Here is a 27493-nt window from a genome sequence, read left to right on the forward strand (position 1 = left end):
AAAGAGAAAACCCTGCCAGCTCATTCACACACTGACATTAAACCACATTCCTTACAACTTCAGTGAAACATGTGCTACTTGCAGTAACATGTAAAACAGAAAACTGAGCAAAACAAGCATGAGGAAATCAAAATTAATCAGATTTCAGGTGAAATTGTTTGTGAAGCAGCAGCATTAAAAACCTGACACTGGGACAAAGATTTCTCCATCAGTTTCAGTTCGGGTCAATAGATTAGAAGGTGTCTTGATTTAAAACCAACAAACTCAACCACCACCACCAGAGATATCTTGAGATATTTTGACACCTCAGAGTATAGGAGCTTGTGAGTGGTCACAGTGTTTAGAGACACAAAGAGGATTAACAGCTGTTGAAATGCTGCCAGCCTAGATGAATGCCAGTGATAGCTCTGATGAAACGGAGCAGGGCAGTGCAGGCCTTGACAAATGCTGCAGACGACAGCCAGGAGATTGGATGGCACAATCTGCCTCACACCTGACACACATGCTGCTTCGATCCCTTCTGCTGACATCCATGCTCAGCAGCCTGCAGCAAAATGCCCTTTGCGAGCCCCTCTCAAACCCAAAAGAGCACAAGAGGCAATGCTGTGAGCGGGGCAATACGCGGTGTGCCCCACAAGGGCACGGAAAATTTCTGAGAGAAACAGGTAAGGAAAGCAAAGATTACTTCTTCCATATCAAATGTCAGCTGGAAGACATTCAAATTCCTGCTTCCAGCTGCTTCTGAAGCCAGAAATAAGACCTCACACCATCCTGAGGAGCAGCACAACTGCGCCTGCCTGCACGCTCTTGGGGACAGGCAGCACACACATGCCCTGGATGCAGCTGCTGCCATGAGGAACTCCGGGAAGCTGCAGAGAAACACGGGTCAGTGCCAGCTTTGGGAACAGCTTTGCTGCCAGCAGTGCCTCAGGGCAGCAAAGGTGCACGCCGGTCCCCACACCTCAGCAGGTCGCTGCTTCACACGCGCTGTAGATCAGGCTGTTCATTCTCACCGCTCACAGGTCTCAAGCAAACGGCTCCTAACAGATTTGAAAAATTACCCCATGTACCTGCTTCCCTCCCTCAGGTACAGAGGCAGATGAGCCAAACTGATCTGTTCACTGGATGACCCTGTGGATGTGTTAAAATCAACCCACACAATCAATCACTGCTATCAGCTTTGGTCCAAAACAGGGAGTTCGGGAATTTCAGAATATGCTGCAAGAAACAATCTCTTCACCTCCTGTGCTCACTCCTCTGGTGCTTCTGCTCAGCCCATTTGCTGGTATCAGCAAGCAGTTAGCTCATTCACATTTCCTCCTTACCATCAAATGCACATAAAAATAAAAGCCAATTAACAAGGAAGAGAAACATGCCTATAGAGTGTATAACTAGAGCACAGAAGTTAAGGGTTAGACTGCTTTTTTGAAAATTCATATGCTTTTTTTCTTAAAAGGTAACAGAGAAAAGATGCAAGGAACTACAAACAGCTTGCTGATATGAAAAAAAGGACTTTTTTTCAGCCAAAGCCAACTTCTAAACACAGCTCTGTTGTTTGCTGTTCATGTGTGGGTTCATCCATTCCTCCCGCTGAGACCAATAATGAAATGAGAGCATTGAATTTGTTCCATTCTTTTCTTTCCTTCGGCAATAAGCTGTGAGATCATAAATTTTGGATTAAGATTCAGAGAAAGCATAAAGAGAGTAGTGTCCACAGTAAGAACACAAGCAAGTTAAACTAGTCAGGAACAGAAGTGCATTCCTCTTTGAACAGATCTTCTCATGTCTGCAATATTATCCTGAGTTGAAAGCAAAATATTAATTCTGTAGCATATCTAGAAAGCTTCTCAAAGATAAAATCACACAGAACACCTATCTCCACAAAGCTTGAGGGAGGCAGAGCTGGGGAGAAGAAACATGGCTGGGTTTATCCTGTGGATAATAAACTAGGTACAAAAAGGTTAAGCTACAGTCCCTAAAGCACATGGTGACTCAAATAAAAATATGCATCCCAGGAATTCCCAGAAGCAGGGTCCCACACCAAGATACTCCATGCAAGTGAAAATGGGTTTACAGACCCAGGTTGTGATCCCACACCAGAGTCAGACTGTCTATGAAGGTACCCTGGGAAGAGACTAATTAAAAACAGGTACCCCACAGCAAAATGGTTTTAGGGACTTCCAAAAGATTCAAGTGCCTCACTGGAAGCAGGCAGAAAAGCCTCATGCTATCTTCAAGTCAGAAAGGCAACCAGCAAAAAAGAAATTATTATACAGAAGCAATTAAAAGGGGAAGAAGGAGAGAAGAGAAAGAAACACTGTGTTTATATGAGGTTCTTTAAAGCACACCCTTCTGAAAGACTACAAACAAAGCACTGCCAATTCTTTAAACAAACTCTGGAAAGTAAAAGCAGCTTCAAAGAGAAAGGCCATAAAATTCCAGCAGGTAACTCAGGCCTTCTGGAAAGGACAGCAACAGCATTGTGAAAGGCCCAGATTAATGCCAGTACTGCTGTAGGGGAGTACCACCCTGCTCTCCTCCCAGCTGGAAGTTTAGCCAAGGTGAGGAATTCACAGTAAATGCCCGAATCAATTCCACCTGACAAGTGCAGGTAAACAGGCTTCCCAGGCATCGATTAAACATCAAGAGTTTTCAGCATCTGCTTCAGAGGAGTGCTGCACGTGGCCGAGCTGCACAGATAACGCGGTGCCCACGGCAGCAAGGGCACAGCACCGCCTGCCAAAGCCCAGCCCCATGCTGGGCAGCTGCACAACCCATCCTGCAGCGGCACTTGGGTCCTACCAGCAGTTCCACCACGCTACCAGGACGGGCTCCAAGATCACAGGATGCTGCCTCAAACAACAGAGCATTGTCCATGAGATTCTCTGCACAGGAATGCAGAGAATCGATGCCAAGGGAAACGGAGAAGAAAGAAAGAAATTGCCAGAATATCAGGAGTGCTAAGAAATGCGGGCGGAAGTTTCACTCAAAGGCTGACCAGCACTTTCAAGGGGGAATAAAGAGGGAAAAAAACCTCCATCAAACAAAATTGGCAGCCATCAAATACTTGTCATACAATAAAAAAGATACGAAGCACATTCCCCTGTCAGGCCTGTCACAGGAGCTTATTTTGGGAAGGAAGAAAGAAAGGAAGGAACATTTTAGCTAAGATTTAATGCCATCATGCCAAAGCTGGTATTTGACAGAGCCTCTAACAAAACTCCCACCACCTCGGACAGTCATGCTGCAGCTAAAACTTCCATCTCTCTCTGCTGAGAATATCCCTAAGTCCCATTTATAAACTGCAGCAGCTGGCCTAGTTAAGAGTTCCTGTCCCAATTGAAAAAGAAAGCTAAGTTAAATTCATGACCCCATCCTTTTACACAACAGGTAGCTAAGGAATGCAGTACACTGGGTTCCCAGAGGAAGGCAGAACAGAGGAACCTAAGGCAACAGGATACACAACAGAACTGGAGAATACTTCAGAAAATGCATCACATCCATACACTTGCATGGGTAAAGGAAATGCAGGGAAGAGAGTCACTATAAGAAACAAACAAAAAAACACTGAAAACCAGAAGTAAGCCGAAGCCTGGAAGTTCCACCCCCTCCCAGGGTTTTTCCTCTACTCCCAACTACAAATTATTCTCCACGTGCAGTTTCCAGTAAATCAAGCTTTGCTAAATAACCCCGACATGTGCGGGGCTGAGAACCAGCCAACAAGCAATGATGAGATGTCCCTGGAATGATTAAGGAAAACGCAGACATCTCTCAGGTTACAAGGAAGCCTGTTGTACTCTCCCCTTGGTGCATATGCAATGCTGCAAGCGCTGTTCTGAAACCTCTGATATTCAAAGGCTCATTTGGTTGACAAGGAGCCTGTGGATTCGTGGACAGATTGTCACACAAACTGTCAGGTTTTTAGAGAGACTATCAGACCTCTCTTTGCCTACGTTATGGAGCACATCAAAGACACAGAAGATGAACCAGACACAGACTGCACAGATCTGACAGAATGGTGGGTGTACATATTCAGAATACTGTACTGCTGGGGGGGTGGGGGGAGAGGCTTAATGTGAATAATCAGGGGCTGAAAGTTCCAGAAATGTGACAGTTTTTGGCAGCAATTCCCATCTTTGCATTTATTTATCGAAGGGAGAAAATCTGCCATACTAGAGGCAAACTTGAGAGAGGAAGAAAAATTGTATCAGCAGCAATTTATTTTGCCACTGTACTTTTTCTTTATTACTATTACTCCCAGAGCATTTTCTGAAGATATTTGTATTTTCAGTCAGGGTTCTCTCACTGTGCTTGCAGGCTCTCTTCCCATTTTATCCTGTAGGAGAGACTGGTTTAATGATTACAGCCAAAAAGACTGCTAGGACTTCACAGGTCACTGTACACGGTTAATGACACAGACAAATCCACACTTTCAGAAGTGCCTGCTGGCTCATGGCTCTGTCTGGAGATGCTCAGGAGCTCATTATTCAAACTTCAAGCTCAGCTTATGGGTAATCAGCACATCTGAAGAAATACACCATACTCAGATAACCAAAAAGTGAAGAGAAAAAAGCTATTATAGAAAATACTAACCTTAAGCATTAAGGTCTCCCTTTTAAAATGGGGACAATGCTCACTTATCTTCCGGTGAGCTAGAAACCTCAGTTAATGAATACCTGGAAAAAGTTCCCAGCTCCACAGTTCAAAAATAGTATTACAAAGGATAACTTCATGTCATTCTCCCTTATTAGTGATAGCTGGACAAACATTATAAAGCAACAGTGTATTTTACAGGTGGCAAAAAAAAAGTTATTAAACTATTTCTACAAAGAAATATTGATTACTATTTAGAAAGGAAAATAAAATATAAAACAAAACATTGATAACAAGAAAAAGAAAATGGATTAACAGATTCCTTTGGCCTGCCTTTATAATATCACTGTCACATAACCTCTAGCTTGCCCTGCAAGGCATCAGTTATTCCAAAGAAAGGAATACTAGTACCTTTTTATATGTATTTTACCATTCAAAAGATTGAAATTCGGCACACAGAAAACAGAAAATAAATACGATGTTTATCCTAAGATAAAAATAAACCACTAGGAGGACAAAGGAGAAAGGATGGCAGAAGGGAAAGAAAGAAATCAGAAAATATTTGTAAGCAATTTCCATCATTTGACAGTCTCATTCTCTGTGCTTTTAGCACTCTTCTCTTTCACCTGTTTTTTAATGCAGCTGTTTTGCCTCCTCTAAAGGGGCATTGAAGAGACACCTCTGCAGCTGGCAAAGAGGGAAGGCTCCAAAAAAACCCCAGGACCACAGACCTCCAATCAATGGAGAGAGGCATTTTCACAGGGGGCTATTAAGCTGTAAACATTAACATGAAAATCAAACACCCACAGAGAGCAGGGGCAGCCCCACAACTCCTTCGCTCCTCTGTGGCAGAGGCCACTCTGGACACAGCCCTGGGGCAGAATGTCACCCGTGGCCTTACACAGCTTTTGGGCACCACCAGCTCAGTTATGGAACTTTCACTACAGAATCCAGGCACAGCAAAGGCAACAAGGCAGGTCTCACTTTTAGCCTATTAAACAATAATAGGAATAATTACTTAATAACATTAGACCTGAAAAATCTCACAATGTCTTGCTGCCAAGGCTTCTCAGGAACATAAATGGAAGAATGTCACATGCACAGCGTACCACATACCCATAGATGCAAGCTAATCTACTCAGAATTTAATCTCTAAACACAGTCTGACAGTAAGGATTTTTGCACACAAGCAACAACAGACCGTGAATTTGGCATTAACAAAAAGGAAATATAGGTATGCTTAAAGTTCCATAAGAAAAATTTTGGTATAAGCATCCTAATTATCAGGGGCTTGTTGCTGTAGCTGATAAACTTTGTAAGAAAAAGGGGCTTGGGAAACAGTGTTTTTATAAATGGATATTTTTTTCAGGCTCATAAAAAAAAAAAAAAAAAATCAGTATTTCACCTGTATCTGGATAAGACCAAGCAGAAAATTCAAGCTCTTCAACTAGAGACAGCTTGAGCTCAGACAACAGGAACACAAAGAAGGGACAGAACTATGCTCTTGCTGGGGAACAACAGGAGGGAATAAAAGAAAACACCACAAACACTTCAGACCTGGAGGAAAATCCTCTCTCCACAGAAAAAATGAACACACAAATTTAAAACCCAGCACTGTTCTGTTTTCAGCCAGCAGGGACAAATGCTGTGCTCCTCCCTGGGATGCTCTCACAGAAATCAACAGTTAGGACACTATTATGGGGGATTTTTTTTGTTCTTCCTTGTCTCTAGCTGAAGGAAGAGTAACCTCAGTGCCACACGAATGAGTGATTAGCCATCAGGCAAAATGGCTTTTTGCTGCTGTGAACAGAAGTTGAATCTCAACAAATGACCTAAAGGTGAGAGGTCTCATACACTACATTTAATTCCCTAAATAGCCAAAGGAAATTCTGTGGTCTACGTAACTATTATGAAAAATGAGGTTAAAAAAATGCACGTACATGCTCAGACAGGCACACAATACAGCATTTTTACACGCCCATATGAGTCCTCTTCTCTGATCAAGAACCACAGTCCAGCCAGTTCAAAGCTTGCTGCATGTCAGGGCAAATTAGATGATTTCTGTGTCCCATCCAGTACATCATGAGACATCTCTGGGGAAAAAAAAATATCCACAACCCAGGCATTCCTCAATTGACCCAGGCGTGCAAGCTCAAAGCAACCTTGCAGCTTGAAATTATGAAAGAAAAAATTTGGCTTGTGTTCAGAAGAATGGGGAGGCAGAAGAAAGGAGAAGGAATTAAGCTGGTTTTCTTATTAAAAGACCTGAAACACAGTAATTGGGAAGGAAAAGAAAAGCTTGCTCTTCTCATAAAATAACCTAGTTATTACAAGTCTTCCCAAACCAGAGGCTTAGAGCTTTATCTCAGCTCCCACATTTTCTTCTCCCATCTCTTGCTCCTCTGTGGCCTCTTGGAGATGGGCACAGATGCAGCAGCCTCTCAGCACGTCCTGGCTCTGTGGCCATTCCTCACTGCTGCTGTTCCCTGTGCAGGGCAACATCTTTTACCTGCTGGCCACTCCACTGCTGAACACCTGCCAGGGCAACCTCCTTTCCACGCTTGTCAGGGTTCAACGCCCACATAGCTCTACTGCATATGAGATGTATATTTACTATTTTTAACTAAAACAAAAGCAAAATTATCCATTATTTAGTATTTATTTACAATGGGGCTAAAATGCAAATGGGTGAGCCAGGAAATCTTCATTTGACGCAAGGTGTTTAATAGCAAACTGTGGCTGGGATCATCCTTGGGGCAGCAGAATGTGTGGGCAAACCACCAATTAACCCCAAACCCAACCAAACAAAAATCTACCCCTCATCAACAAGAAACCAGGAGATTCTGTGACAGGCAAAGCAAGTTTGCAGTGGCTGAAGACCTCACTGTGAGCCTCATGGTACACATCTATTTAAAAACATTGAACATGTTATTTACAAGCTACTTCTGAGTCACCCTGGTCTCTGGGGAACATGCATTATATGTTCAAGAAATTGGAGTAGCTCTTTTATTTATGTTTCTTTAAAATGACTGGCAGATGGGGAAAAAACCTTCAGAGAAGTGGCCCGAGGCTGTCATGAAACATGTATTTAACACACCCACAGTAAACTACTAAACACTTCAGAAGGTACAGCCACTGTAAATATGGAGTAGTTCCTTTTTAAAGTCTGATCTTTGGACAACTTAATTCAACACAAATTTGAGATCTTCTAGGGAGTCAATTTATAGAGTAATTATTAGCCATATTTTCCATTAACATGATGACAGCATATTCTATAAGGGCAGAGCCATAATTTTAAGGACCTTTTCAAAATGAATCCCAGTGTTGGATTTATTTTTATGTCACAGTAGTAATGCCTTTTTCCTGCCACATGTGGAAGAACCACTGTGAGCTGAAATAGAAATCTCAGATTCCCCAAAGTCAGGCTCTTATGCAAGTGAATTCCACACACAGGGAAGTTTTGTCTACCTGAACCAATTTCCAAGACTAAGTCTAAATCTGGAATATCCCAAGAGAAGCACAAGCTTCAATCATCTAAATCCCAGCAGACGCACAGAATCCAGCCTAAGGTCTGGAACACATTTAATCAATTCACTGTGCTAACTCTCTACAGCTTCATAAAATAGCCAATAGTGCAATAACAGGGCCAGAAATTAATTGTACACTGGTTGGTGAATTACACAGAAATAACAGGCAGCACAGGTATTTATTGCAGCAGGGTGATGTAGTTGCTGTTGAGGTACAACTGCACCTCAGTAAAACAGGTGAGAGACGGGGGGGGGGGGCAAGGGCTGCTTTCCATTACAAAAGTAGTAGAAAAGTAGCCCTCCTTTTCTGGTAACAGTGTTATCTATATAAATATACATACACATGTTTATAAATACCAATTCTGCTTATAAACAAGCATGTAAACAGCACAAAGCAGGAGGAATCAGAAATTTAAACTATTAGACAATGAGAAAATGAATGAAATTTAGGGAAAATTGGGTTGAATAAAAAATGCCAAGGGAGGATATCAGAAATATTAGATAATGGGGAAAGCTCTCAGAAGTAAGACAAAAGAACCTCTTGTTTTGCTTTTTGTGGACTAGACTTGACAAATGCTCCCGTGTTGAGTTCTAACAAAGAGACAAGATCACATTCTAGGTCTTTTTGTTCTGCCTTTAACAAGTCTTCATAGTGATACACTGATGAGACCAGATACCAGATTGTTATCTAAATTCAGCTGCTAAATTCAGTGTTAAGACACTAAGTTCAAACCACACATTGCCACATTTATTTCACAAGTCGAGCCTGAGGATGGATTCCTCCAAGATGAAGCAGCCCATAAGCATCATTCTCTCCCTCTGCAGAGATACTCTAAATGCCAGGGAAACAAAATCACCGTAAGGCTCTGACAGTTCACCCTTCAGCACACAGACTGCAAACGCATCTCTGCACTAATCGTGCAGGCTGAAGAGGAAGCAAACACTTAACTGCTGTTTGCATAGAGGCTGCTTGTAATTTGATGTAATGTACTGTACAGCAGTCAACACATATTGAAGGGAGAACATACACACTGCAGAGAAGGCAGAGAGGCTGTGCTGACATCTAACACATTTTAGTTACCCTATTATAGATGTTCTTTGAGTTCATCAAATTACCAATCAATTTATCTGATCTCTAAAAGCTGTGTACTGAGGTATATTAACTACTAAACATCACAAGCTTTCAGCAAAAAAGCCATTAAATGGGTGAATTGAGCACAAGGTACTGGAAGTCAGTTTGTGTGTTGGCCACCAGCAACAATGAAAGAACCTGTCCCTGCAGACAGGGAGACTACAAGGAGCATTAGCCTCCTCTAAAGATGCTGTTCAGACCTAATGGATGCCTGCAGAAAGCAGAAATCAGGGATGCTGCCCTCCCTGTCACGCTCTTACCCCAGCATGACATTTAAATGGATGGAATGTTGGAACCAGTTCAGATGATGATTTCAGGTTCGTTCCCTTTTCAGTTTGTTCCCATTCAGAAATTTAATTCAGGCACACGACAGGATCTTCCATTCTCTAAACATCAAAGGCTGTGCCCTGGGAGACTGATAAGAGCCACTGGCACCTGAGAGCAGCATCCACACAGCCTCAGACAGGCAACCTGAGCACCTGGAAGTATCTGAATGATTAGGATGGATCTTGTCAACCTATTTCAGAAAACTACACTGGAGATTATTCTCGTGTTCAGAAGATTAAATCAACAGTTTGATGAACTGGGTGCTTTGCTGTACTGCTCTACTGGCTTGAAAGGCAAACTGCTTTTTTGGATCATAGATGTTGTAAGTTCAAATAAAGCATTGGTGGGTTTGTGAGAGGAAGGGTTTGCAGGAAGAGCTGGGGATGAACAGAGAACTGAACAAATTGGATAAGAAATGAAAATGAAATTGTAAAGAATATTGTAAGGTTCAATTATGGAGATGGGGACAAGAAATTCTTCTGAAAGGGAAATGCATTTTTTGAGACCAGAAGTTCATTTCACACTAGCTCTTCTTCCTCCAGGTACCCACAGCACTGGCTAGAGTAGGATTGTGACTAGAGGCAGACAAAGCAGCCCTTACACACATGGCAATAGCTCACACACAGCCCCAAAACATTACAGGAGAAAGCAAATGGTGTCAGTGACACCTGCCAGGACATAACAACGCATTTATCAAAGGGCACTGAATCTTTAACTCCCACTGAGAGGGCAGGGGGTTTGGCTGGAGATAACACCTGAACACAGCTTGTTTTTTCAAAGGTAGGCAAGTGATCCCTGGGTTTCATGGATGCAGACAAGCCTCGCATCCCAACTCAAGGAATGGATTTCTCATCCCCTTCAATAGAAATCCCTCCCCACCTTTACCAGGTGATATCAATTTGTGCAGCCCCACAGAGTCTGCTTTAAATTGATGATGAAGATCCAACATGAACGTATTCTGGAAGGTTTTTCTGTTCAGGTTTCTGTCATTTTTTCTCTGCAGAAATTTTTATTGAGACAAGTCACCAGCCATAAACCAAAAATGACAGTGGACTTGCAGGAAGGGGTGACCTTGGGACACCAAAGTTGGAGACAGCTCCAAGAAGAAGGATCAAGGCCAATAGGAATAACAAACAAAAATAACTTTGTCTCCCATTCTTTACACATCCTAAATGCTTTACAAACATGAATTAAGCAGAAAGTACAAGGGCAAAAAGAGATTAATTTAAACAAACCAAACAAGACGAATGCCACACACAAAATTACAAGATTTGTGAAGTCAAGCAGAGAAAAAGGTGCAGTCAACCTTATTAATAAAAAAGGTATGTATTCAATGCATTCCTTTCCCACTTGCACAAATACTCTACAGCTTATGAATACCTCTTGTGCTACTTACTGCTCTGAAAAACTACAAGCAGAAAAACGTTGCACATTAATGCACCCACTGCTCACAGTAGTCCACAGCTGCCTAACAAGAGATAACATGGGAGCTGGAGCTTAGGAAAATCCAAACAAAGAGGAGGCATCATCCACAGCAAGGAGTTTCACTTTATCTTCCAAGATTACCTTCAGCCTTTCTCTGCTGTTTTACACCACTCCAAAGCCCTGCCCGTGTTTTTGTTGTAGTGTAGGACTGCCCTTAGCTTTTGTCAGGTTAAATTCAGCAAGAGGCCAAATAGCAAAAGGAGTAAAACAAATATTTACTTGAGAGAAAGTATACAACTAATATGCTAAGTGAAATCTCCTGGCTTCTGAAGGGTTCCAGGAGAGACTGCACTTCTTTATTACAATATATTTTTAAAGGACCTTTCTACTACATGGAGCAAGCAGGACAAAGCATACTCAGAATCCCTAATAAAAATCCCAGTTCTGAACAGTATATGTGTTACCTATTTACAACAAGCTGCCTCCATCTCCCTCCCCGCTTCTCAGTAACAAATAAATGCATGAAAAAACATCATCTTGAGCTTCTCAAATTGAGTGTGTCTCAGGTTCTCCCGACAGATTATTAGCCTAACTCTCATTCTTTCTACTCAGAGGAACACTACAAACCTCATTCAAAACAGTTGAGAGAAGACACACGTTTTATAAAATAATTCAAATTACATGGATGAGATGTCAAATTACTGAAACAAGTCAGAGTTAGAAGTTTAACCACTTATAACAAATTAGTCAGGCCGCATTACTGGATTACTTATTGGAGATGAAACAGTCACAGTGGAAACACAGGTGTGGAATGGAATGTCTGTATCACCAGCTCCAACCCTGCAACCACACACAGTCATACAAGAAACAGTCAATTCAAAGGAACTTTTCCCTCTCATTTTCCTGATTACCGAAATATTTCAGACACTCCAAAACAAAAACATACATGTGACCCAAGAGACAGAAACACACAACTACAACACACTATCAGAGTTAAAGTGAGGAAGATGAAGGGTTTTACCAGTGTAATGATCCTCTGCAAGGAATCTGTTCAATAAAATTTGATTTAAAATAATCTCTAAAAAGCATCTACCACACTGCAGGCAGAGCAAAGCCCACCATCCCTTCCCACACACACAACCCTGACAAACTGACAACGAAGGGTGCAGTGGGAAGAATATTCCCAGCAACTAATCCCAGCATTGCCTTAATCCCAGTACTCTCACTGTATATATTCAAGTCTGCACTCAAAACAGAGGAATGCTGCCAGTAGCAGCAGTGTGTGGCATTTGCTCAACACAAGTCAGAAGTGCAAATCAAGTGTCAGGCACTACAAAGAAACAGAGAACCAAACAGTGATTCTGACACAGCTGCCACACACGCTCACGGTCCCCCCGCATCCCGAGCACTGTGCACACAGTCCTGGTTCACAATCTCTGAGGATTAAATACGTGAGGAGAAGTTCCAAAAATGACTAGCCAGGATGGTCAAAGCATTTGGGGCAAATACCCCATAACCTTGCTTTGATCACAGGCTGGAAGAGGCCACAGTGGGTCACCTGGTCCCACACCTCCCTGTTCAAGCAGGGTCATCCCAGAGCACAGGGCACAGGATTGTGTCCAGATGCTCCCTGACTGTCTCCAATGAAGGAGACTCCACAGCCTCTCTTCCCATCAGTTCAGTTCTAACAGTTATCCCTGGACATTCAGACACAGCCAGGACCAGCACACTGAACAAGATGGATCCTTACTGTGACACAGAACTGCTGCACTCATTGTCTCATTTCTTCCAGTGCCTTAGTAGAAGATGCAGGGAAAACCCCAAGAGCTGAAATACTGCAATTATTTTTTCATACATGCCTTTTCCCGTGAAAATTTTAATAAGACTGTCTGGAGAAACTGAGTTTCTCAAGATCTGTTTGAAATAAGGTACATCTATAGTTCACCTCATGCAAAACTAAAGGCAAAGCCTTTTTAGCATTTTTATAGCTTTACTGTTTCACAACACTTTGCCCTCCCATTATAAGCTATTCCATCATATAGATGGAATAACTGAGATAGATGGATTAAATAATTGTTTCAAACTCCCAAAAGAGAAACGGCTATTAGAAAATGAGCAGGTTTTTCCTTCCAATTCTGTGCTCTGTCCAGTAGATTACAGTACTCTTTCAAAGATTACAAAATAAAAGGATAATGTATTCACACAATCTGCTGCATTCAAGGGAACTACTGAGTTCAATTCTGGTCAATACATCTCAAAGACAGAGCTGCTAGGGGGAAAGAGCCAAAAGACAAACAAGTAGAATGAGAAACCTGGAAAAAAATCATTCACACAAGCAGAGGCTGAAAAGGTAAGGACTGCACAGTTTAATGGGAAGGTAAAAGAGGGAACAGAAGTCTGCAGATAATGAATAATGAGGAGAATTTCTTTCATCTCTTTCACATGACGGATATTAAATACAAAAAATATTTGAAAGTGATAAAAGAGAATTTATAGAGTATATAAGTTAACCTGTGGCACACACTGCCACATGATGTTGGAGGCACAGAGCTAAACAGGGCTACAGGAAAAATGCCTGAGATGCACAGAAGAACAATGGCACTAAATCAACTTTCGGTGAATAAAAATACTGAACGAAAATAAACTCTTGTGTAGCAGGGCAAGTGTCTGCCTCCAACTGACAACATTTAGGAAGACTCTTCTCAAAGCTGCTCTCCAAAAGTTTTCTTTGTCACTTTGTTTTGGTCATGTTTTTTTTCTTCTTCCTTCAAAGCCTTTACAAACTGACCACTGTCAGAGGAAACAGGATAGTCTCTGTGTTTGATTCACTGAGCAGCTCTTACGTTATAAGGAGTATGTAACACAATTACTCTCAGCATCCTACTGGGAAGGTACTGAGTTTTTAACATCAATAGTTCAAAACATCCTTCAAAAACAAATCTTTAAGTCTCCTACTGCTGAATCCTGTTATCATGCAGAAGTGAGGACAAAACCAACCTGGGCACAGCAGGGAAGGAGAGAGGGGAATTCCTGACAGCCTGATCCTTAGGAGGAGAAATTTCAGCTTGCTAACTCCACACTGAGCCACATTCATTCACTCCCAGCCAAACACCTCTGAACTACCAGTGACCACACTTCAAGTGACCATTCCCTTTTAAAACAGCAGAGAAAGCAAAATTCTATTTCAGAGCTCTCTCCCACCATCCCCTTACTGAGAGCTTTTTTCGAATATTGACATACACGTACACAGATATAAAAATATATCTAAGCCTGAGTTGGAAAGCTTTAGCACAACGGAAGGAAAAATATATAAATAAATGTCAAGGTCTGCGTGTATTCAACAAATAAAAGCAGAATTATATAAAAGCAACAGCTAATAAAAAAGATTGTTCTGTGCTGCATTTCCCATCTTTCCAACCATTATAGGAATAAAATTATCCTCAGAGAAGATCAAAAACCTTTTTCAAAACTAATACAATTAAGCTTTATTACACTGTTTCAAGTACATTTCTCTCCTTTCCCTTCTAGCCCCCACCACCTCCCACTCCAATCCAGACTAACGGTTGGAGGCATTCTTCTATTTTATTACCAGCAAAATGCTAGTTTTTAAGGGTCAGAAACTATCCAGTGTTTCAAGAGAGGAAAGAAAACCTGTTCTTTTTATCTATTTGCTTTTGTACACAAAACAACTAGAAGATAGTTTCTCTGTAGCTCTTCAGTTCGAATAGGACTATGGGCAGCTCACCTTCCTCCCCCGAGAAGATCCAGCACTAAAATATCCTTCACATTGTTTATAAAGATGTCCCTGTAGCAAGGGACACGCACTTGAAAACACAAACGACAACAAAAGGTTTCAAAAAGAGGACAATGAGGCCTGGACACAGACTTCTCCCCACTCCACTGTCCATAAAGGACAGACTCACAGGTTTTCCCTGTAATTTCCGCTTCATGAAACCAGATCCGGAGAGAAGAACATAATAGAAGCAAACAGCATGGGATCAAGAAATTGCAAAAATTCCCTTTGCCTATGAACATATGGACAACTGTGATAATTAGAACGATAGCTGCTAGATTGTTTGCAATTTCACTGAACAATCCCCATTATCTAGAAATAGAATTTAAAATACAAATGCAACACTGAGCGGCAGTTTTAATAGTTTATTTTTAATGAATTGTATGGATTAACGTGTTGCAGGATTGTATCATGTGAATCTGCTCACAGGCATGTTTTACCACTGATGGCTCAAAAAATGCAGCACGGACAGTCATACAGTAGGAGGGAATGAAAAGAGGAATAGATATGCCAACAGCTCCCTACCGTTTCTATAATCTACAATTTTCCCATGTTCCATACTCACCATCCTGCTACATATTGGTAGTAAAACTGATTGATTTCTCAGTCTCTTTACAACCCACTCTTTTCATTGTTTGCACTTCTTTTTAGTCACATAACACAACTACAAGTCGAATGTATGCAACTCCCTGACAGGAGGTCTAATTGCTTCAAATTGGAGAAGATTATTCTCCACATTTATTAAAAAATAAAGACTACTTATAACATTATTTCATTTTGCCAGGAAGTGAAGAACACATTAGTTCATAAGGAACAGCATGGCTGCTCCTATTTTTATGGCATCAATTTTTAAAAACTCATCATGGTAAACAATTAAACAGAGAAGCAAATCCCACGTTTAGGGGAGAGATTCAAATCCCTAAATGGATTTTCAAAGGTCATTTCAGGCTTAAAAGATGCTTGACAGTGTCTCTTTAAATCATGTTTATTTCAAAGGCTTATCCAGCAAGAAGCAGGCAGTGTACTGCAGCACCACTCTTTGAACTGTTTGGCTCCCCAGAGAAAAATTGTTAATACAACTTTAATTCATATTTATAGCAAAATTTATGTTGTGGTGGTTGATTTTTTTGTTTTTATTAAGGAAAGGATTTTTAACAAAAGGAATAAAAACCAGGGCATTTGTTTGTTTTTTCAATTTAGATTTCACCTAAATCCCACGGTAAAAAAAGATAATAGAGTTTGAACTACCAGAAATCCTTTTTAAAAAATCATCCAGTTAAAAAAACCTTTATCTTTCAAACGCAAATTGCTCAAAAGATTTGTACAGCTTTTTCATCACTTACTTAAGGGGTAGGGGGCAGATAAGGTACTGTCAGCTGACAGTTCCAGGTTGCAGCACAACACATCTTGGTCTGTATCTTCTGGATCCACACAGATCACATCTTGGTCTGTATCTTCTGGATCCACACAGATCACATCTTGGTCTGTATCTTTTGGATCCACACAGATCCGTGTCCTACCCCTGCAGGGGCAGAAATGAAGACAACTCAGCCTTACCTTCTTCTCAATGCGGGCCAACTGCTCTTGATAGAAGGCCTCCTGTCGCTTCAGGTCTGCCTCCCAGCCTTGCAGCTCCACAGCCTGGGAAGGACAGCAAAACAGCATCGGTAGAAGAAGAAATTAAAAACAAACAATGCTAGGAAAGCACATGAGATGCAGACTAGAAGGGACTAAAAAAAAAATCACTGCTCAGGACTTGCGCATGGGATCACCCTCAGCGGAACTACATACCTTAAGAATTGCAGCTTTTTTTGAGTTATCTCCCAATGCTCAAATGCTCTTATTAGCATCCTACTCAAACTCAAACCCTTGATTTTACACTTCTTATTAAATTAAAATGTATAATCATAGAAAGGTGACACTTTCCCATTCCCTTTTTCAGAGTCCCATCTTGTCCATGTCTGTTTTTCCATGAATCACGACAGTCATTACTCAAATGTTCTTCCCCTTACCTTAGAAAAAACCAACCAAATCCTCTCAAATCCTACTCTTTATAAACCCTTGCCCCTTGGAGTGCCCAAAAGCTTCTACGGATTAAATACTCCCCTACAACAGACATACATAGGACTATCCAGATAATTAAGTACTCTCCCCACATACTCTCTGTGCATTTCCCATTAGTACCCTTGGAGTTCCTCTGGCTGGTGCTGCAAGAGGGAAGACGGCTGTCAAAGAGTTTCTCTTCAATCTTACAAATTATAAGCATGGCACTATCAAAACAGTAAATCTGGTATTCATCAGCTAAACAGTGCTCAATTAAAAAGTCTGTGTGGGCACAGAAACAGCTGTGGCCTTCTAGCTCCTTACAGCCAGCACCACTTAATTATATTCCCACCCCTAAACTGAACTCGCATTAAGAAAACATGACATTGATGGAACTGAATCAAACTTTTCAAGTTTAAAAATAACAAGCAGCAATAGCAAGAAAAGATGGCAGTTGTTCTACATCCCCCATCCCACCTCAAAATCTCTGGGGCCACAGAAGTTAACAGCAGGCAGAAGACCTTTCAAAACCAGAATGATTAGCCTGCTTAACATGGACACAAGCCCTGCCAGGCCATAGCATCCCAGCAACATTCTCTTAACTTCTAATGATGGCACAACCACAGAAAATGCTGGTCCAACATGATTAAGCAGCTGGGACAGAAATATCCCCGTGGGCTCAGACCTGTCATTTTACGGCCAAAAGCCATTGCTAACGAGAAAAATTACATCTGAAAGCAAGTTGCTGTGCATGTCCTTCTTTCTGCTCCCCTGCTGATGGAAATACAGTGGTATAATAGGGCTTAGAAGAGATTTTAATCTAGGCAGTGAGGGTGGTTGATAAGCAAGCAAGAAAAGGATTATATGAAATAGGAAGATTGTAGGGGTGTGGTGGTGATGTGGGTTTGTTTGTTTTTAAAGAAAAATAAATATTTTGGTTTCCATGATTGCTATCCCAGAAAACAGGGCCAGGATAAGGTACGACCAGTAGAGACTCATATCTAAATCTTCTCACTCTCAAAGGCACTTGATTAAAAGCAAAATCTCTACCTCTGCTTTAACCTATAGCTGCTATACTACTTCCCACCTGGAAACTAGCTGGAACAGGATGGGGAGAGGGATGAGAATGAGCTGCCCCACACATGCAGCCTGACAAAAGAGACATCACAGCAACAATAGGAGCATTGATGGGTACTTTGTAAGTGCCAGAACTGTAACCATTTTCTGGTAAGAGAACCATAGCTGTTCCTCTGAAACAATCTTCTACACAGAAAAGAACTAAACAATTTCAAATAAAATGAAACAGATGTAAGAAGGTGGGGTGGTCTTGTCGATGACCAAAGGACCCCAATTCTCCCGCAGGTTTTCTGCATAATACCCACAAAATCAGATTACAGTGACTTGTATTTCCTTAAGGGGAAAACAAGGAAGAGAAAAAAGAGTAAGACAGTACTGACCCCTCTGCACGATTCAGATGGAATCTGCATCATATGATGGAAGAAAAAAAGAAAAAAAAAAGAGTCAAATAATAATTTTTCATAAACTCAAGAAAGTTTCTGTTTAATCTAAATAATTATGTATCAGTGCTAGTCTCCTGGGACAGCGGATATTCTGGAAGTACAAAATCAATACATGTAACAATACCAGTGCTCAAGAGGCTTTATTCTGTTTCTGGCAATACATGGATCCCAAACCCACACACTCACTCAACTTTCCAACCTGTGAGTTTGCCTGACATCACGCACCGAGAAATCCAGCACATTTATCCTTACAACCCCTCTGGAGGGGAACACAAACCAAATACCTAATCTCTCAAGTAGGGTGCTGAGATGCAGACACGTTAGAGGTGTGCTGCTCTGCACAATGACGACCCATGGACTGCCAAGGTGACCTCCTTTGGCAGTGGAAAACGCCTCCACAGCCATGCACCCTGCAGCACACAGGCATTCTGTTAGTCACTTCCCCAGGGTCTTGCAAAACTGAGGTTAAAGAACCAAAACTGGATCTCCTAAATGCAGACTGTAACCTCAGAGTACTCCCCATTCTTCCCTCAAAGTAATTTCTCCCATATTATCCCCCATTGTCCCACTTATCACCCATAATGCATGATGAACTAGGGGTTACAGAGAAACCTTGTACTTGCAACACAAACATATTTTCAATGCCTTGCTTGTTTTCAAGAGCTGCTGCTGTTTCAGTGCATTGAAGTATGCAAAGAAACATTCTATTTGTGACAGATCTGCTTCAAAGTTGCTTTCTGCTTCCCTCTATCCCCAGCTGTTATTACTAAAAACTTTAGTACACTTTATGATGATGTTTGAAGTACAAATGGTAGAGTAGAGCATGTGTCATCTGAAATATTCACTGTTCCAAACTGGGTTAGGCAACTAGGGACATTTTGAATGAATATAGGATATTTATTAAGAGTTCCTCTAGTCCTGCTGCTTATTCCCTACCTGAAGTCAGAAGCCTGTGATGTCCCAGACAGAACTGGCTGCTATGATTACAATTTCACAGGGGGTTGAGACTGCAAGTGCCAAACAAAGCATCAATAGACTTTTTGAAAAAAAGGCCTTTAGAACTAAAAAAGAAAGGAGAAGGGAAAACATGCATGATAATACACTGATTTGAAAATCAGATATCAGAAAGCTGCATTTCATTTCCAAGCTGCACAACTACACTGGAGTTTGAACATATTGTGCAAGAGGTGACCAAAGCCCAGAGATGACATCTAGGATGTGTAGAACACAGATAGTGTGATGTCCAGAAGTATGAACACAGAAACAAACCAGAGACAGGGAAGAAAGGGCATACTCAGCTCTAAAACAGAGGAATGCACCCAAAACTTAGAAGGGGATGTATTTCTAAAAGAACATGTATGCAACTGGCCATTGCCCTCTGTCCAAAAGCTAGGTATAAGATGTATTCAAGAAATGCTCAAGAATCCTCTGTGATGGTGTCAGACTTTACAAGGATTATATTCTTACAAAAGGACAGCAAAGGCATACTACTAACATGCTGCTACAGCTTCCATGGGCATGGATCCATGGACTGGTTGGGTGCTCTTTCAAATTTTTCCTCTGTTTTATCTTCACATTTTTTCTGCAGCCCAAGGTTTTTCAGGTTATCTCAGTGCTGCATTGAACAGTGACAAAGAGCCAGGGCAGAGTTATGTGACTCTCTGCCTCCTTCTCTCCCTTTATCAAGGAACCCATTTAGAAACAAACAGTGCAAGCACATTTCTAAAGCTATACATTATATACTGGCTCAACTAAAGGATTCAAGCACTGGACTGCTAGCTGACAGACAGGCCAAAAGAAATATTTTACAAGCTCCTAACTGAGGTAATGAAATATTATTGGTTCATTCTCTATGAACAAAACCAGACACTCTTAGCCATGTCCTGAACTGACACCAACATGCCACACATCAAACTGTGCAACTGATCTAGAGCTGGGCTTCACTCTAGCTATAACCATTCCCAGATTAGCTTTGGCTTTGTTGCATCCCAACATATTCCCATATTTTTATTATTTTTAATCACAGTCCACCTCATCACCTTGTTAAACATGAAAACTAGGGCAGAAATCTGTTTGGGGAAAAAAAAAAGGGGCTTATTGCCAGGGTCAGATGATATTAAGGAATGTGGCACCCAGGAATAAAGTGCAGCATTAGCACAGCCCACAGCTGACAGCTACCACTGGGCTGGCTCTCTCCTCAATACTGTTTGGATTCTGGGATTTGGGAAGACTCTCCTGGAGGAGAGAAAACCCAAAAACTCTCTCTCCGCAAAGGGCAACTCAAGCTAGAAGGAAAGGTCCAAACCTCAGCCTATGAATACTTCCTAAAAGCAAGTCACAGCACTTGGCAAGATTACTGCAAAAATATTTATCTTCTTGGCAAAGCACTTCCACCACTCACAGACAAACTAGCAAGATGATGCCTAGATAATCAGTCAGAAGCAGCACAGGAAAATAAGCTACAAGGATAAAAGAAAGGATCTCAAGTCTATCAAATGCCTACTTTCTACATCATTCTGTCTTTGCTGAGAGAAGCTATCAGCTTCCCCCAAAGGTACACAGTTACATCTCTGCAGCAGCACAGCAGAGATGTTTTGGCTGGGCACCTCAGCTTGTCACACTTCACAACTGCAAATTCTAATACCTCGTGCTTTCCCAATTCTCTTCCAGTCCTGGTAGCAGTCCAGGTGGCAAGGGAGAAAAACAAACGCTATTAAGGACTCCAAGATGAGAAGAAGGAATTGACAGAAATTCACTAAAGAACAGAGCTAACTCCAAAATTAGCTAGCTGGCATGTTCCTGGCCAAGTCTAAAGGAAATGGCAGAGCTGAAAGGGCAACACTGAAATAGTAAGAGGCAATTTGTGTACTTCATGCCCAAGACTGAATAGCAAAACTTTACAGGGAGGCTTGTACCAAGCAAGAAGCCATGGGGGAGCCCTGACTCAACATCCACTGGCATCAGCAGAAATATCACCATTACTGTGGAGCTGTCTGCAATCACTATTCCAGACAAAAGGCCTACAAAATCACTGGCTTTTTGTCCTACCTTTCATTCTATTGAAGGCAGGTGACCAGGCTTTATTTTAGAAACCAGATGCAACTCATGACTTTAAAAAGCAATACTGGTATAACCTTCATTTCCTCCTGTTTCTGCTACCTCTCTTAGCCAACAATACACATCACCAGATCAAGTTTGGTTTCAGCAGCTGTAAGCTACACAAAAGGAACCAGTGAAAATCTTTATGGAGGAAATAATATGCAATTTTCTAGCTGAACACCTTTTAAAATGTAATGACAGAAAATAAAATCCTGCATCTGTGCTCAGCAATAACAATCTGTACATGCACAGTAACAACATGACACTTGGAATAAGCAAGATCCAGACAAAAAAAAGAGAGCTTACCCAGGCATCCAAATCCACAGGCTTGGAATAAAGACAGCACAAGACAGAAAGGAAGGGAAAGAGAAGAAAAAGAGAAATCAGTGATTTTTGGAGGCTGCCTGCTGCTGTGCAATATAGCTTTTAAGATGACAAGTTTAGAAAAGTTCCTTTAAAATGACAAGCATCTTAAGCAATGCAGTGCTGTCCCCTGTTGGGAACTGTGCTGTTAAAGCATAACAAAAGCACATGCACCCCCTAAACCAAAACCAGAGCAAAGCCCCTACAGCCTGCTGCAGAACCCCCATATAGGGTGGGAGCCAAGCAAAGGAAGCTGGGAAACAGCCAGTTCCAGGGAGCCATGCAAGGTGCTGCACAGTGCTAGAGATGCTGATACACAACATGCTCCAGAGAATGTGCCAGTGCTGGGCAGACTCAAAAGGAGGTGGTCAACAACTGGGCTGCTTCCAATTACGTGCCAAGAACAAGTCATCTTTTAAAGGGCGTTTTTGAATGCACAAGCTGACCTACGTAGCAAGTCATCTTCTGCCATGGACAATTTCAGTGATTCCTAACAGAGAGCCAGTTGACTGATCAGGTTCCCAACCAGACTCTCCTTCATAGGCAACTGAAAACCTTGAGTGCACAGTCCAAACCTCTGTCACAGCCAAGCTGCCTCCACCTGCTCCTTTTCTTTTGCCCACAAGCCTATTTAAGTGTGCAGACAAAACAGCCTGCATTATTGCCTCTTCTTTACTTGTTACTACTTTTTACTTACACAGTAAGCAAGCAGCAAAGCAAGTACAAGATGATAAACATTTCATGCCCATAACCACCTCCTTTTGAAGCCAAGGCATTTATGAGGCAGGCACAGCTCTCATTTACTGTCAAGGGCTGCAAGCCTTCCCTGCCTCTCAGGGCTACCTTCAATCAGCAGCACATTGGCCAAGCAGGAACTTCAGAATGGCTGGCCTTTTTTCATTATGATTATTTATTTGAGGGGAGTTGACAGGGCACAAGGAACTTTCCTCTTGGTCATAGTTCACTGCCAGAGGGAGCAGACAGTGGAGGGTAATGTTTTTATGGGATCTGCCATCATTTTAATGGCACACAGAGACTACTTCAAGTAACTGAGGGATGATGTGTTATCAGATATGTGTGTCATCCTTCCTCATCCTTTGCACCCGCTTAGAGGGTTGGAAATGAACATCTACATTTCAGCTGAGGGAAGCCAATTCCCCCTTTCTGCAGATAGGTTTGATATAGCAGCACCAAGTCCTTGGCCAAACAAACCAATGCACAACAGGTGTTTACTGGTAATCACTGACCAATCTTGACAAAAGCCTGATTTGAATAACATTTTTCTTCCTGACGATTTTTACAGTCAGGACAGATGCGCTTAATTTTGTTTTTACATTTTAGCAATTACAGGTCTGTCCATCCTCACCAGATGGACAGGAGGAACACAGCACTCTTCATGATGCCTGCTATTATTTCAGCAGGTAGGTCATGCACACCATTAACTCTTTACTAGATGTACATCTGTCATCCCTGGGTGCCTGAACCATGAACTGACACATTGCTGGTGGACAAGCACTCACAGGACAAAATAAACGAAAGGTACTAACTCAGTGGCACTGGACAGGGGCTGAGAAATGAGAGCAAGAAGAAGGAACAGCCCTATCACCAATATGTGTCCCATAAGATACAATGCACAGCAGCAAAATCAGGGTTTTAGAGAATATAACACTGTTACTAATCACAGAGCATCTCTTCTGCAGTACTGCCAATACTCTAATTCTGTCAGCCTTCAAGAGAGGGAAAAATTATTACTCCAAGAATAGGACCAGATACACTCCACTGAATGGAAACAGGAAAATTAGAAGGTGTAGTAGCACATATTGCTGCACTGGAAAAAAAACCCTGATTAAATAAAATAATATAAATAATAATAATAAAAATAATATAAATAATAATAATAAAATAATATAAAAAGGAAAATTCAATAGGGCTGCTGGTTTAAGTTTTGCTAACTTCTAAGCATGTGCCAAGACATCTTTGCAGACCTGCATTTACCAGTCTTGATAATGAGAGACACAGCCTGTCCACTAATATTTCTCAAGTTTAAGCAATCCATTTAAGAAATGAGCAATATCTGTTTCCTTGCTCCCCGAGTTTCACTTCCAGCTCCCAGATAGCAGCTTACAAGTTTTATAATTCCAGCCCTGGGATACAAGTCATCTTTCAACACCCTTGGTCAATACTTCTGAACTCTTCTGTTAAAAAGTTTTGGGTTTTTTTTTTTTTTTTTTTCTCCTCTTTCTGTCCCACTGGACAGAAACCACGGGAACCAGAATAAATACTGGACTTAATTGTTTGAGGTCAAAACCCAGTCAAGATATTCGTCCTAACTGTATCAGAAACAAAAGGTTGCTAAAACAGAATCTCAGGTGAAACCAGCAGCCACTGTCCTAGGGATTCATACAGACACTTGGAGAAGACTCTGGCTGGATATGGGAACTACACGAGTAATACATCTGAGCTTCTGCAAATTCCACACTTGAGCATTGATTATTCAGGCAGGGATGCCTTCCCACGTACATATTAACAGTCCAACTTCCAATGGCATCAAGAAAACAGCGCCAAAATCGTATTTCACTCACAAGAGCAATTCCCAGCAACTTTTCCCAGACTCACTACACTACATCACCCTTACAGATCATGCACACCACTCAAGTCTGTCACACTAGGGAAATGTAAAAATGGCAGTGAGCAATCAAAACACAGTTCTGTGACTGGCAGGGAGGGAGGAAGGATCAGCACAGGGCAGCGGCCTTTGGAAGGACAGTGCCTTTGTTACCTGACTGGAATCAGCTTCCCCCTGAAGTCCACTTCCTTGCCATAGTCAAGAACTCTGTCACAGAACAGATTGCACTGCAGTGTGACCAATGACTCAGGAATCCAGACTACCAGATTGGTAGAGATCTCCTATTTAAAAACTCAACAGAAAGTATTTTTAGGGGCACTGCCAGCTTCAGGAGCGGAAGATAGAGTGGGAGATGCAAGAAATGAGAGGCAGCAGGTGCCCAAAACCCAAGGCAGCTGTTGGCAACAACTTTTACATTCATGTCAGTATCTGAAGAACTCTGCAGCACATATTCCAACATCTTGATGACCAGACTTCATCACTGAATGAGCAAACAGTCACTTCTTCTTAAAGCAATAATCCAGCTCTAAATTTATCATGGTCCAGAATTATAGGAATTCAAGTATTTAAAGAATATATCTAGACATTCAGTATCCACTCCAGACTCCTCAACTCTTCCAGTTTAGTGAAAAATTGAAGCAGTATCAATATTAAATGTAATGAGAGTCTGAGATGTAACCAACTGACAATGGAGAGGGAGAAGGAAGAGTCACTGAACAGCAGTACATTTTGAGGAAAGGCTGGGATGAAATTGCTTAACTCTAATGCATACAGACCATACACAATTCTATAAACATTAAGATGGGAAGCAGCCAAAAAAACCTTGGCCCTTTTATGATTCAGGGACAACTGCATCCTAATACTTATGGCACAGCTACAAATAGGTTTGCAATGGGCACGGTTCATGGTTTTCATTTAAAACAAAATTAAGATAAACTATTTTATAAAATCCAAAGTAAACCATCTGCTTTCATTGCTTGCTTTAATACTCCAGCCCATTTCCACATTCTCCTTTTCCCACCATCACTTCTATACATGCATACATACAGTTTTCATTTTGCAGGCTGCCAACAGACAAGGCATTCAATGGTTTTAGAAATCTTGCAGAGCATAGGTTCTCTAGAGATGTATGCTCAAGATGCTTATTTCTGATAGTAGGTGAATCAACAACTTGCTCTAAATTTTTACCTTCTCACTTAAATTCCTACTTTGCCTATTACACTTAAGAACCTTGAAGTCCCTGACAAATTTAGGACAAGAAAAACAAACCAACAACCAAAACTTCAAGAAAGGGCATCATGAAATTTTGTATTAATTATGACTTCTGATCCCAGAATATATTTCAGACTGAGTCAATGAGGTATTTCTCGTAAAGCTAGAAACGAAGGCCACTCAACTCTTCTTGGATTATTTCTAGCTCATAATCATTAATGCAGACTCCCATTACACTAGCCTAAGGGTGGCATATGGCTTTCTAGGGATAGGACAGGCGGGGGAAAATAACAGTTATGCATGCCTGCATCCCAATCTCATTGCTGTGCCTGCATAGGGGGACAGAGCTCTCTCCTGCCAGATTTCTAAATACCAAATATATCAGCTTTTGAGTCAAACACATTACTTCACACACCACCACTGTTTTGAAAAAAATCAAGATGGCATTCATAATCAACCCATGTCCCTCCAAGCAGTAAAATTTATGAACCCTGAGTGTTCAGATGGAATTCCCTTACCACATTTGCTCTCAGACACTACACACAATTTTTACCTGCCCCTGAACAAAACAGATATTTGTAGGCACAGCCAACAGATACAGACCAGCACAGTAAAATGAATACAAATTTCCTGCCACCAGATTAGAAACTTTTTTTTTTAATTTAAAAGTTATTATTGCAAATATCATACAGTTTAAAAGAAATGCAGTTGACTTTGGAGCTACTTTTTAACACAGAGAGACTGTCGTAATTACATACTTGGTTAAGAAAATTCTTGAAAGCCTTCAGTCATGGCCAGGCAACCTCTGGCTGTCTATGAATTCTTCAGCAGGTGGAGAATCAGATGCACTTTCAAACAACACAGCTTGTTTTTGCCCCTCTGACAGCCTTGTAAATTTTCCTCTTTTCCCTGCTCCTTCATCCCAGACATATACAAAGCACACTTTACACAGCTTTCTGGGGGCAGATTCCAAGCTACCAACTTGTCAAGGTGCACATGGGAAAGACACACAGTAATTAACATTTAGTATAAATCATGTGGATTCCAAAGCCTTGCTGGAAGAACTACATGAAGCATAGGGGACTCAAAATAAATAGTCTGGGGTAGTCCACATGTATAAGCACGCTTGTAGTAAGGTGTTACCTATGAAGTAAAACCACATGGAAAAAATAATCAGAGATTACCCAAGAAATTAAAAGCATAGAAGTGAGGAACTTGACCTCAATCTCCCTTATTTCTCCAATCACTTAAGACACACAGGCAGTCAGTACTAAATTTCCCTACAACCAATTCTGAAAAGGCACCTCCATCTTCACCTGCAGCATTCCCCTGCATCCTAAGCCACAGTCAGTGTTATGAAAAGGCTGCCAATTAAGTTGTGGTTTTGAGCTACAGACAAAATGTCCACTAGAGACTCTGATCCTTGCTTCCAAAGCACTTGCAACCCACGGTGTGTTTTAGGGAGAGAATATACTGGCTCTCAAATACACACACACTGGCTTCTCTCAAGGCTGTGATAAGAGAAAACGCTGCAAGGTTGCATCTTTTAACAAAGTCCATATCATAATGAAATCATCTGCAAAAAGAAGAGTGTAGATTCAGCAACAAGGATTTCAGGCTATTGTAAAACTGCATTCTTTATTTTTACATTGCAATTGCCAAGGCATGATTGTATGAAGAGCAACTCACAAATCTATGTCACTGCCAGCAAAATTTTGATTTTGATAAGATAATTTGCAAAGAGCAGTTTTCCCATTGTGCAAGTGCTTAATGTTTCTAAAAACTACAAGAATTCAAAGCTGATTCAATGACCATTTACTGGGCAATGCAACA

General features: G+C 41.3%; 1 protein-coding gene across 3 annotated transcripts in view; it reads right to left on the reverse strand.

The window, feature by feature from the left end:
* CHCHD6 (coiled-coil-helix-coiled-coil-helix domain containing 6) overlaps positions 1 to 27493 on the reverse strand; it is a 109496-nt gene that overhangs the window by 56040 nt on the left and 25963 nt on the right. Inside the window, exons 5-7 of one of the 3 annotated variants that reach the window (XM_041463231.1) lie at positions 21766 to 21786; positions 18298 to 18321; positions 16355 to 16438 (exon numbers count right to left, since the gene is read on the reverse strand). In XM_041463231.1, the coding sequence (XP_041319165.1) occupies positions 16355 to 16438; positions 18298 to 18321; positions 21766 to 21786 (129 nt within the window). The remainder of the gene's footprint in view (positions 1 to 16354; positions 16439 to 18297; positions 18322 to 21765; positions 21787 to 27493) is intronic. The other 2 variants (XM_041463240.1, XM_041463247.1) reach the window with 2 other exon arrangements.

Source organism: Pyrgilauda ruficollis, unplaced genomic scaffold (assembly GCF_017590135.1).
Source record: "Pyrgilauda ruficollis isolate IOZ18807 unplaced genomic scaffold, ASM1759013v1 scaffold10, whole genome shotgun sequence".
Lineage (NCBI taxonomy): Eukaryota > Metazoa > Chordata > Aves > Passeriformes > Passeridae > Pyrgilauda > Pyrgilauda ruficollis.